This window comes from Gracilinanus agilis, chromosome 3, assembly GCF_016433145.1.
Source record: "Gracilinanus agilis isolate LMUSP501 chromosome 3, AgileGrace, whole genome shotgun sequence".
Classification (NCBI taxonomy): domain Eukaryota; kingdom Metazoa; phylum Chordata; class Mammalia; order Didelphimorphia; family Didelphidae; genus Gracilinanus; species Gracilinanus agilis.
This window is the reverse complement of record NC_058132.1, coordinates 451189518-451203301: the sequence shown is the minus strand read 5'-3', so window position 1 is coordinate 451203301 and position 13784 is coordinate 451189518. Positions and strand designations below refer to the sequence as shown.

Genomic DNA, 13784 nt, shown 5'->3' with positions numbered 1-13784 from the left:
AGTTCTTTGTAAGTACTATAAAGTTATGCCCTGGGTTCCTGGAACCGATCCATCTATCTCGCTATCTATCTATCTATCTATCTATCCATCCATCCATCCATCTATCTATCTGTTTCTTTGCCTGTCTATCTATCTGTCAGCTTACTGACAAAATGGTGTTTAGCTTCACCTGGACCAAAAGCAAGAAATAAGGGAATGGGGGAGAAGATGGGTTACTCAAGCCAAATATCATTTGTCCTGGCATTCAAGGGGCATTTTTTATTTTGACAAAATAAAGGAAAATCTTCATAATGTGAAGACAGGATTCTGAAAATTATTTCATTATGTCAGGATGATGACATATTCAAGTTTGCTGTACCACTTGGTGCAGAATATTTGGGTACCCTTATTATAGCAAATTTATAGTATAATTCTTCTTGGTTGGTTAGACATATGTATACATACAAAATGTCCCAAAATTACTTGCCCAGAGTCACAAAGCTAGGAAGTGTCTGAGGTCAAATTTGAACCTAGGACTTCTGATCTCTAGACTTGGCTCTTAATCCACTGAGCCATGCAGCTGTCCACCTCCTGCCCCCAATTCTTAAAAACTATAAATTTAGTTTACTTTTAGCTTAAACCACACTTTGAATTTGGGGATACAATATATAAATATGTATACAAAGGTCACAATTATCTCTCATGGCATATATGTATGTATATTTTCTATCTATGTATCTAATCTATCTGTGTCTTTATCTATCCACATATGTCCAACACTGTGCTGAATGCTCCAAAATAAATTCTCTTAAATTAATTTGAATTAAATTAAGTTAATTTAAAATACCATTCAATATGTATGTACTCTAAAAATCTTTTCTTGATTAAGAATATCTTCACTGTCTAACTCACCAGCACAATAGTCTTGGGGAAACACAAGTAGTTATGGTGTTGAGCTCTTCCTAAGTATACTCAGAGTGCATTCTTCAGTTTCATTTTTCTCAGTGTTAGATTGCAAACATATTGAGGGAAGGTAATGTAGTTGATCTTTTACCATTATCCCCAAATACATAGTAGGCATGAATATCTGTTTACTGACCAGGGATTTCATAATCAAAATATTATAATAAATATAAAGAAAATGTAAACATTGACTATGTGTCCCATATTACTTTTTAAAAGAACAAAGTCTTTACATTGATATTAAACCATACCTGATGAATTGAAGGTTTTTAATAGAATGATTTTAGCTTTTTCTGCAAAGAAGCAATTTTTAAAATTAGAGACCTGTTGATTTTTTAAAAATCTGTTATGAGAATCCTTTTTTAGTGCAATTTTTAAAAATCCCCACAAACATTGCTGATTCTTTAAAATGTGGCAGCAGTACAACAGAAATAAGTTACTTTATAGTTGTATCATTTTCAGAAGAGTAAGTGCAAGGATTTGTGGTACTGCATTCCCATGAAGTAGCAACCTTGAATTTACCTAGTTAAACCTCAGTGATTTAGTTTCTCAGAGCTTTGTGATATAAAAAGAAAATCCTATGCTTTATCTGGTTCATTGCAGTTATTTAGCCTTATTTTTAGAAAGCCTGGAAACTAATAAAGTTGATTACAGTTGTGCAGGTGATGATGGGAAGGCCAGTAGATGAGACTGGGTGGCAAATAAAACTTTAAAGTAATGGCCTTGATTAATGGGGAGCCATGGAAGTGTCATTAACATACAAGAGCATTCTGCAATCAATCCGGTGGGGAAAACTGTCCTTTTAAATCCCCTTTATGAGGTAGGTTAGCATTATACCTATTTTATGAGTTACAAAGAAGCTAGAACCAGCCAATAAAGTCACAAAGCAAGCCATATAGAATCATACTTGCTTTTCTAAGTCTTTAGAGCATCCTTTCCACCCTGTTCCTCAGAACAGTTTTGGCTCTTCTTTTGTGCCCTCAGTGTCTTTCACTCAGGTCCTACATTTTGACTTAAGAGAATGAAAAAAGTAAATAGTCCTTTACAGGAAATATTATAATTCTTCTGACTACCAGAATATCAGCCATGGCTATGGAAAATTTCCCATTAGTCAAAGACCTGTCCTGAGGCAACGAAGTACCTGATAGCAAGCAACTGGTTATTCTAGAACTCTATATCTCATCTTCAGTACTGAAGAGACCCCCCCTGCTACCCAAAAGGAAATGACCAGCTCCCTAGGGAAAGATGAAATTCTTGGAAAAAAGGTGTAGGAGAAGCAGTAATGAGTGTGATTCAGTTGCACTCAGTGTTGGGACAGCCAATTGGGAAGCCTTACTAATGTGTACAGAGCATGATTTTCTGAAGAGCTGAGTCATGCATGACCATTTGGCTCATTAAAGCAGGTCAGGGGCTGAACCTGGAAAAACTTTTAAGGACAAGATCAAGTAATTATGATTCTTCAGTGTTTTAGATATTTAAATTTTTCATATTATCTATGAATTTTTTCTAGATTTTGATCTCATGGGCTGTGGTTGGTGGCATTTCTGCTTAAGTCTGGCAAAGACTGGTGCACAGTAATTTGTGCTACCTAACATAAATAATCTTGTTTGTCTTAATGCTCTCTTTGCCAGATCTAATGCATGCTTCTGTTTCTAATTTCATCAAAACTACTGATCATTCTTAAATCAGCCACAAAAGGTTGATATGATATTAAAAATTATATTTAAGTCATTATAGAAGGAGGAAGAGACAACTGAAGGCTGAGAAGAGATGGAGGTTGGGAGAATTTTTAAACTAAATCCACCAGATAGGGTGACCCATGAAAGAAACATGCTATTAAAATTTTTAAATGATTGACATTACCTGCTCTGCTTAGAGTGGATAATACACTTGAGGTACTATCTAAAATAAAATGACATAAATTAACATTAATTTATGATGCACTTAAAAATATATTGCTTCTTCAGTCACTTAAGCACTTTAATTTTAGGAAATGAGTCATTACAATGCTGTTCAATAAAATAACTATTTGTATGATTTTGGTCTAGATCCTTAATTCTTCTGTACCACTACTTAATCATCTGTAAAATAAGAATATTGAAATAGATGGCAGGGGAAGCTAGGTAGCACACTGGATAAAGTGCCAGGTCTAGAATTGGGAGGCTTCCATTTGGCCTCAGACACTTCCTAGATGTGTAGCCCTGCACAAGTTCTTTAACTCTGATTACCAAATCCTTGCTGAGCTTCTGTCTTAGAAATGATACTAAGACAGAAGTTAATGATTAAAAACAAAACAAAATAGCCTTTGAGGCTTATTCCAATTCTCCATCTATGTTTATTTTTGCTATTTTCTTTCCTGATTATAGTGAAAATTCAGAGTATAGGTTTAGCCTATACTCTGAAAGATCATACTTGGGAATGTTCAAGGTGTCTGAATTGATTCCAGGGTGTGGTCTATGCTGCTTCTGATATACACTAGAGTATAAGAATTAAAGGAGTGAAAAATAAATGATTATATGGTCTACATATAGAGTTGCCTATCTAATAATAATAATGATAACAATAATAAGAATCAACCTTGATATAGTGCCTACTATGTGTTGGACAAGTAATTTACAAATATTATCTCATTCAGTTTCACAATAATCCTCGGAAGTATGTGTTATCATCTCCCCCATTTTACAGTTGAAGAAATTGAGGCAATCAGAGGTTAAGCCACTTGCCCAGGATTACATAGTTAGCAAGTATCATGAACCTTGGGATGGACAATGATGTACGCCCCGGGTGGTAGCTTAATAATGAGGAATATAGAACTATAGAAATTTAGAGCTTAAAGGTATCTTAATGTAAGAAAGGGAGATATGGTTATATTCAGGACAGCTAGTTGGTGCAGTAGATAGAGTTCAAAGCTGGCCTCAGACACTTCCTAGTTCTATGGCCCCGTACAAGTCACTTAACCCAGTTTGTCTCATTTTCCTCACCTGCAAAGTGAGCTGGAGTTGGAAATGGCAAACCACTCTGTTATCTTTGCCAATAAAATCCCATTGGGGTCACTAAGAGTTGGACAGGACTGAAACAACCGACATGGTCACAAAAAGGAAGATAACAGAGGTAATGAGGTATTAAATATGATAACAAGTGTGTTGATAGCTGGCGATTCCATTTTTCTGAGACAGAAGGGATTTTGTTCTCCCTTTTACATTAGCAACCATCTAGTTCAATTCCTTTCATTTTTTTAGCATTGAAGGAACTGAGCCCTGGCAAAAGTAACTAGTGCCCCAAAGGTTCTAATAAGTAAAGGTTCTGACAGAGAAACTACTTAGTGACTGTGTCTAATTTTAGAATTTACCTCTTCTCCTGTAGTCATGCTGTAATTTTTCCTTCTCTTTCAGCCCCTTGCAAAATGTGGAAGCCATTTTAGGCAGAGGGCCATTTTAGATGAAAAACAAAACAAAACCAGTTCCTCTAAATGGCAGTGCCTATCTACAACACCCCTGTGTCTCTGTGTAAGGATTGTAAAATTCATCAACTGATCCATTCACTGTTCCAGTGCTCTGCAGAACTATAAATATTGTAGATGTCTGATTCCGCAGTCAGAGAATCTCTACTCAGGGAGAGCTCTGCATCCAAAAGTACTTGTTAAATTCCACACTGACTCTGTGGTCTAATTTATGACAATCTAATTTAGACAAAATGAATTCTTTCTTCTAATTTCTTACTATTTCTGCCTTTTTGACCTCTCTATTTCCTTGAGTCACATTTCTCCTAAATTTTTTCTAGTATTTTCAGAATTTCTTTAATTCCCCTACTGTGTGTATGTCTGAAAAATAAAAAGATTTTGGGCAATCTCTTTCAATTACTAATTTTCCTCCTGGTTGTTTGCTATACCATTAAAATAACAGGCCAGAATTTTTATTTTTAAAGCTTTTAGTGTAACTTTGTATGGACTTGACATTTGGTATTATAAGCATGTAAGTCAAAAATGCTCACTCAAGGATTGTGATTTTCAATATTATACTTAGTTGATATTTAGGAAAAATTGATTCAGGTGTTTTTGCCTGACTCAGGTGTCAACTCACATCCTACTCTACAGGAATTTTCTCAATGGAGCTTTCCATCATGCAATGTGGAAATAAAATCTTTCCCCAAAAAAAGAAAATTACCAGGGAGTTTATCATTCTGGCTACAGTTTTGTAAAAGTGGAATGCATGTTTTGAAATGTGCCAGTTCACTAAAAAACAGATAATAGAGCTCAAGGAATTCATTTTATAAATTAGTGGCCAAGCCCAGAAGAGGCCTGGAAATACTGTCATACTATTGGGCAACCACCCCTTTTGTCTGCATTATACTCATATATTTAAAATTATAACATTCTGTCCTGCTTGTAATGCAGAAGATAACATAAACTGGTTCTGATACCACAAACTGGGGGTGCTCATATAGGAAGGGAAATAAGATTATTTAGCTTATTATACAACCAGCTCCAGAGGGAAAATATAATTCTCTAGAGGGATTATGAATTTTTTTTTATTTTTTAGAAACACAATTCTTTTGTTTTTCTGTCACCTTTATTTTCAATTTTATCCTTCCTCTCTTCCCACCCATGGGAACCATCCTATATAAAAAAAAAGAATAAAAAAAGAGAAAAATAATGGGGTAAGTAAAACTAATCAGCTTATCAACCGGATTTAACAAACTATGCAATGTTCCACATTCACAGAACCTCCATTTTGGTAAAGAAGAGAAACAAGCATTTTCTCATGTCTTCCTAAGAGTAAAACTTCCATTTTGGTAAAGAAGGGAGTCAAACATTTTCTCATCTCTTTCTAAGAGTTAAAGTTGGATATTATAGTTACATAGCCATCAATGAGGATTTGACTTTTATGGCAAGTGAAGCTATACACTTAAAGGAGTAGGACAGCATGTTCCAGCTTGCCTATTCCCCTTGAGAACCAACCAGTTCCATGTCTTTTTTGCCGACAAGACAAAGGAGCCAATTTCCCTTTCATACTATTAAAATATATAGTAAAAGCCTTCCACATAAAAGACAAATTTGCAGAGTTGATATTGAACACCGTGTGCCTTTAAACCCACACTGGATCAAATATAGTAACTGGATGTGATTTGACCCATTTCAAAATATTATTTTCTACATAAAACCTGTTGGCATTTTCTTGGAGAGTAGGCTAAAAGGTGAGCTCATAAAAGATGGATGGTATTTCGATTTTGCAGAAGACGAAGTTTGGGTTTGGGGTAACTTGTCATGACCCCAAATAGCCACTTCAGCCCATTAAACAAAGAAAATTCAGGAAAGCTAAAAAAAATCCTGGAGTCATTGTCAGAGTAAAACCAACAGTAATAAACCATCGCTCCTTGCCTACTTTTCTTTGATTCAGATAAGAACCCTATACAAACTCATCAGACTTCATTAAGTTGAAAGAAAGTGCCTTATTTCTTCAGGGCTCCAGTGGAGAGTGCCTGATTACAATTGATTCCTAGAGGACATGACTAGCTTCTACTATGCTCCCTCACTTTTGTATCCCATATAAGTATGTTGCCTCAAAGGGAGTTAGGTGGCATAGCAGATGGAGTGGAGTCAGGAAGATTCATCTTCCTCAGTTCAAATCCAGCCTTAGACATTTACTTTCTGTATGACCCTGGGCAAGTCACTTAACCCTGTTTGCCTTATTTCCTCATCTATAAAATACGATGGAGAAAGAAATGGCAAACCACTACAGTATCTTTGCCAAGAAAACCCCAAATGGAGTCACAGAGTGTTGGGATATGACTGAAAAATGACAGGACAACAAGATCAGGTAGTCTCAATAAAGCTGCTTTGTGTGCTCCAAGTTTCCTTGTTTTGTATGGTATCACAAGTTTTCCACAGTCTATAGTGATCCTATGATAATATGAATCTGATGTGATGTCCTGGGTTGAGGTATATCTCCAGGATCAAAATTTTAATCACTTTTAACATGTTCAATAAAAATTAAAATAGCATTTATGAAGTTTCCAAAAAAGTATAAGGTTTTGTTGGGTAAGAGGGAGATAAAGATGAAAAATAACATCATTCTTACCCTTACAAAGCTTATAATCTAGTGGATAGAAAGAGACTTAAATATGAGTAACTATCATAAGATTTAGGCTATGACTATGTATAAGAAACATGCCAAATAGAATAGTCTAGGACATTAAAAAAAGTTTCATCTTTTCTTCTAATTGCTTGTGGTGGTGGTGGTAGTGGGGATAAGAGGGAGAAGTGGTGGATTATTGTTTATTGGATTAAAAAATTGAATTAAAGAATTTTAGATATTAATATTGGGGCCCAAGAATAAGAAATCTTGGCCTGAGCAATAAAATTCTTACCAAGGCTTGTTGTTTCGACCTCTGTCACCTCTGAAAAAAAAAAGATATATGATATTACCTTAAAATAACACTTTAAATGCAGAAAAAGTAAGTTTTAAGAAAACCAAATAAATTCATACCTGGTGTACCATTGGGGGATGTTATGGAGGTCATAATGGAGGCACCAGCTACATGGCAAAGAAAAAGAAGAGACACTTAAGTTAAGCCTTCAAAGCAATCAAGAATTTAATGCTGGGAAGCTAGTTTTGAGATATGCTTTTTAAAAAATTAAGTTAGTTTTTTCCTCTAGTCTAATCATATTCATAAAGGGATATTGGATATTTGGAAATACCTACCTACTTCTAAGATACAGCTAGAAGGCTCTCTCCCTTATTTCTCATTTACTTACATTTTTATGTGCCTAAGAAATACTTCCTCGGTCCCATTTGTCTTAACTTATTTCATGGAGTCTTGCTTTAAAGAGTATACCACAACAAGACAATAAAACCTATAGGGATCAATCTGGTCAACTTGTGGGAGTGACAAGTACACACAATTGTTTTAGAAGTTTTTACTGTTCACATCCTCTAATTTCATAAATAGAAAGCTGACATGAAAAATAAATGAGAATCTCAGAGAAAATTTTTAAAAGAGAAAATAAAATGTGATACACATCCAAGTCCAACAAGGATTAAGAAATGCCATATCATATTAATCAGAACTGTGTAGGCAAGGACATTCACTAGGTTTTGGGATTGAGTTTAGCACAGTGTCTGGCACACAGTAGGTAGTTCATAAATGTTTATTTTGATTCGTTGATATGAGAAACACAATGACTAGTTCATAATTCTAGAGATGCAAAATTAGGAGAATAAAATAAAATGTAACTTTTTTTTTTGAAGTAGTAAGATGGACCATTGGATGCAAAGCTACAAATTAAGAAGACTCGAGTTAAAATTGGTCACAGGTGTGTACTAGCTCTGTGATCCTGGGTATGTCATTTCATCTCTGCCTCCCTCAATTTCTTTATCTTTATTTTAGTGGGATGATACTAGAACACAATTCCTAGGGTCATTGTGATGATAAAATGAGTGTTTATAAAGCACTTTCTAAACCTTAAAGTACTATATAAACGCTAGCTATTATTATTATTATTATTATATTTTGCTTTGACTTTTTAAATTTTGCTATGGTATTGGCTTTCATACTTCAAAAACAAAAGAAAGTTGCCTTAAGAAAATTATTGGGAAGATATATACATATATATGTATGCATATATATATATATGTGTGTGTGTGTGTGTGTGTGTGTGTGTATACGTTTAACTTTCATGATGCACATCAGTCAGTAGGCATTTATTAAGGGCTACTATGTGCCAAGCATTAGACTAATTGCTGAATATACAAGGACAATACATGAAAGGTATCCCATAAAACCTCCAAGTCAATCACTGCTTTCAAAATTCAACACTAGCTGGCTCAAGATGCTAGAGAATGTGGCTAATCTGGGCAAAGAGGGTAGATAAATTGATAGATTAATTTCTACTTAAGTTTGACAAAATAAAGCATTTTTTCTTAACCAATAAATGCTCATTAACAACAAGAATCTTAGGCATAGAATCCAGCAACAATCATTACGCTCTTCCCGTCACCAGTTTTTCTAATAATCGCCTGCTTATATTACACAATTGCCTGAATATAACTGATGTAAAGAGGGTTTGACAATTCAATTTGGGATCAAACTCCTCTTTAACTTATTGCTGTCCTACCCTGGCACAGCTTCTTGATAAGTTATTAAGAAATATGATCTCTATTAAGATTATCAAAGCTATTTATGAATCTCTAATGAAACATTTCCAAAGATAAGTTAATCTATTCAACATTTTCATCTTTAAATATTGCAAAAAGCAAGTGGATTAACTTCTATTTAAGTATGACAAAATAAACAAAACATTTTACAACTAAACCAAGCTTATATTTGCAGCGGGGTACATGCCTGTCAGCCAACAAAGACACATTCTGGGTGTGTCAAGGCACTTGGCTGGCCTGTCTACTTGAGAACGCCCACATACATATATTGGCTGATACACACACACACACACACACACACACACACACACACACACACACACACCCTGTCTGTCATGCATTACTGTTTCCATATTTTGTCATCTTTATTTAAAAAAAATGACTGGAGTTGTTCTTGAAAAATAAGATAGATCCCAGTACACAGACTCAATTGTAAGATTGAACGAAGGGATTCTTCTCTTTGAATAGATACATATATTCTAAGACACTAGTTTCACGCAAGAAGAGATTAATTTATGACTGATCTGTTGTGATCGTTAACAAACCCTCCACTTGGCTCTATTGTCTCTAACCTGCTAGGACAGTTTCAATCAACATTTCTTCCAACAAATTCTACAGAGGAAAACACTTATCCAATACAAAGTCCCAATCATCCCCATAATAAAAAATATTCCAAATTATTTGAAATGTAGTCTTATGCTATGGTAGAGAGAAGGGGAGGCGTGGAGCAAGAGCACTTGGGTTTAATTGCTGATGCTTGCCAACTGTATGACAGTGGTCCTGGTATTCTTTCACCTCAGTTTCTTTGTCTGCAAAATGAGGAATAATAATAGTATTTTTCTCAGAGGGTTATCATGAGGATCAAATGAAATAATAATACAAGTTTTCTATAAATCCTGAAAAAATATACACACACATATATACATAAATATAAATATATATATGTATGTATATTGTTGCTCATCAATTTTCAGTTGGGTCTGACTCTTTGTGACTCCATTTGGAGTTTGGAATTTTCTTGGGAAGATACTAGAGTGGTTTGCTACTTTCTCAAGCTCATTTTACAGATGAGGTAACTGAGGCAAACACAGTTAAGTGACTTGCCCAGAGTCACACAGCAGGTAAACATGTCTGAGACTGGATCTGAACTTAAAAAGATGAGTCTTCCTGACTCTAGGACTGGTACTCTATCCACTGTACTAGCATATACCTGTGTATGTGTATATATATTATATACATATAATACATATGTATGTATGTATGTATGTATAAAATGTTTGTGTACATACATATACCTTTAGACCAGACTTATGATTTCATTGGTACAGGATGAAGAAACTTCCTTTTCTAACATATATCAACACTTGCTTTTGAACTGATTAGAACACTGCCTGGAGGAAGGAGAAGTGAACTGATTTGTCCAAGGATACATCCAGCCTGTGGCAGAAGCAGGATATGAACCCGGGTCTTATAGAGGGTGTTCCAAAAGTCTTAGTTTCAAGCTTTTAAGATTTTTCTTAATTTTAAGCTTGACTAGTTTAAGAAGCTATTCAATAAGTTGTTAAGTAAACTATTAAAGATTTAAGCTATTCTAAAATTTTGGGGATACTCTGTATGTAAATGTGAATTATTATTTGTACTAAGAATTGATCACTGATAAAATGACGTAGTCAACATGAATTCTCTTTTTTAAAAAAAAGATGAAACTTGGAGAAATGCAAGCTATTCTTCTATCTTCCAAGAGTTCATTATCCTAAAATTTGAAAATTAAAAATGTTCTTCAGTTTAAATTTGAATAATAAAGTGTAAACAAATGTAATAAAGTATAAAAAATGTAATGAAAAATTTAAAAGCGAGCCACACTACTATGGGCTTCTATTGGGAAGTCAATATGTTACAAAGAAAAATACAATTTAACATGGTTAGGCTGTAAAGTTCATGGTTGCATGTAAAGAACAATGGTCTAAACATTTCAAGAGACAGGTTCTAATCACATATCTGCTACCAATTCACTCTGATCATAAGTCATTTGACCTCAGTTTATTTGATCTACCAGTGTCATAGACTTGCTATGAGAAAAGTGTTGGTGATTTGTTTGGTACAGGTACCTCCCTCTGAGATCACTCCCTCTCCCCATTTAGATCTGTACCTGATTTGCAATTTAGAGTTTTGGGGAGCTGTCTAGGGCACTGAGCAGTTTGGGACTAGTCCAGGATCATGTAGTCAGTATGGATGGGAGGCAAGATTTGAACTTCTATCTTCCTGACTCCAAGGCCAGGTATTAATCATCATTCCAACCTGCCTCTTGAAAAACATCAATCAGTATCCTCAAAGTTGGTGGATTAGATCAACTTTTCTTAAGAGTCTTTCTAGTTCAGGCAGTTAGCTAGCACAGCAGATAGAGTGCCAGGTCTGAAGTTGAGAAGACCTGGGTTCAAATTTGCCCTCAGACACCTCCTAGCTGTGTGACCCTGGGCAAACAACGCCAATTGTTTAGCCTTTTGCTGTTCTGACTTAGAACTGATACTAAGACAGAAGGTAACAGTTAAAAAAAAAAAAAGTCCTTCTAGTTTGAAAATCCCCTGAATCAGGTCTTCTTCTCATTGTTCCACACACTAGCATTTTAAATATGTTCCAGTTGATTTCTCTAGTAACTTTAACATCTTGAAATTAGCTCATATATGCTCTCTAATTCTCTTGCTTACAGAGTACTTGAAGGTCTTTCTATAAATACTTTTTTTTTCCTGTGAAGTGGTGAAGGAAGGCTCATTTAAATAGGGCTTTCAAAGGAACAAGTTGTCTCTCTCATAAAGGATACTTGGCATACTGGCCCTGGCATTTGGCCCTGTCATTCTTTGGGAGAGTTTTGAATTAGGACACTGAGAAGATGAGAAACATAAGGTATTGTCATAATTGAAAACAAGGAATTTATTTCATAGCATTCTATGTGTTGATAATCTCAGACTTGTCCGTCTTTTGTGGGACTGATTCTTCAGGCTTTTGGTTGTTATTTTTTTAATGACAGAATTTGAGATTGGGTAGTTAAGTGGGTTTTTTGTTTTGTTTGTGAGATGGTGTTTCCCTGTCTTGTCCAGACTGGAAATGTAGAAGCCCCTCATGGGCCTGACATTCCAACAGTGATTGGCATGAGAACTTTGCCTAGCTGTTTCTAACCTGGGCTCGTTTGCCCCACCTTAGGCAGCCTGGTACCACTTCCTCCTTTCCTTCAGTTCTCAGGGGCTTATCATATTGGTGTGAAATTCGCTATGAATATTCAATTGGCTTTATTCTTATTGTAGCACACAATGCTTGAACTCAAGATACCATGAGCTTCATCTTTCCAGTAGCAAGTATAGCAGGTGTGTGCCAGCATGCCTGGTAGGCAGTTTGGTTGTGCTGGATTTGATTCTATGCCTCAGAGATACTTTCATTAGAAGATAAAAAGGAGAATATGCAATATTTATGATATATCCCTATTAGATAATATATGTAAAATTCTGCTTAGCAGTCTTACCAGTCATAGTCGTTCCAGTTGATGGAGTAGAATTATCAGTACTTGCTGTAAGAGAAAGGGAAAGTTTGAAATGTATTTGATCTATTAAAAAATAAATACATAAATTAATTTTGTTAATAGCAATTTAAAATTAAGATGGTAGTTTTAAATAGCTACCAGCAGAGGGCAATGACTATCAAGTTATTTTAATTGATTATTCTGCAAAATAAATGTAATAAAAAAATGGGGGTGTAAGAGCAATCAAGTCCTTTGAAAAACTACCTGGATCTTTAGATAAAATTCCAATTTGTCTTGTCTTTAATATAAGTAGTACTGAATAAATTTAATTCTTAATTTTAATAACTCTTGATTATTCATGTGATACAATTGAAGGAAGGTTGAGCCATCAGATAATTGACTTATTATGGCCACCAAAAATAAATGCAGATAGAAATCACTGATATAACTTGTATCAGACTATTTACCACCTCAGGGAGGAGATATGGGCTGGGAGGGAAGGAGAGAATCTGAATCACAAAATGTCAGAAAACAATTTTCAAAATTTCTTTCTATATACATAAAATTGGAAATAATAAAATTCAGTTAAAATACATTTGTCTTATTTATGTCCTTTTTTCTTTTAAACCACAAAATTTAGAACTATGGACCTATTGTTTCTTTCTTCTCAGACAATCTGGGCTAGACCTTTTTGAGTGGATGAGTTCCCCTCATTTCTGTTGAGTTCTATATATGTGTAGGTGCACAAAATCATTTAAAACATTATGCATTTTTATTATCATTATAACAAGGGTATGATAATTTAAACCATGAGAAGTAGTGTGGCATAGTTAAACCTAGTCAACAAACTTTTATTAAGCTCCTACTATATGCTAAGCACTGGAAAAAAAAAAAGCCAGCCTGGGAATCAAGAAGAACAGAACTTAAGTCCTGTCTTTAACACTTATAAGTTATATGATCATGAACAAATCAAATAATTTCTCAATGCCCAGGCCACTCTCTAAGACTCTTAATTATGGGTGAGGTGATAATCCACAACAGCAGACTATTTTCCAAATCAGTAATTCCCTTTAGTTATGAAATTATAGGTTCAAAGGGAAGGAAGGAAGAAAGGAAGGAAGGAAGGAAGGAAGGAAGGAAGGAAGGAAGGAAGGAAGGAAGGAAGGAAGGAAGGAAGG

The 13784-nt window shown here is 34.9% G+C and overlaps 1 protein-coding gene across 1 annotated transcript in view; it reads right to left on the bottom strand.

Annotated features, from left to right (window-relative positions):
* ADGRG2 (adhesion G protein-coupled receptor G2) overlaps positions 1–13784 on the bottom strand; it is a gene marked incomplete at its 5' end in the record, with an annotated part of 120660 nt that overhangs the window by 63830 nt on the left and 43046 nt on the right. Inside the window, 5 exon segments of the mRNA XM_044666951.1 lie at positions 1194–1235; positions 2806–2844; positions 7309–7338; positions 7428–7475; positions 12610–12654. Of these exon segments, the coding sequence (XP_044522886.1) occupies positions 1194–1235; positions 2806–2844; positions 7309–7338; positions 7428–7475; positions 12610–12654 (204 nt within the window).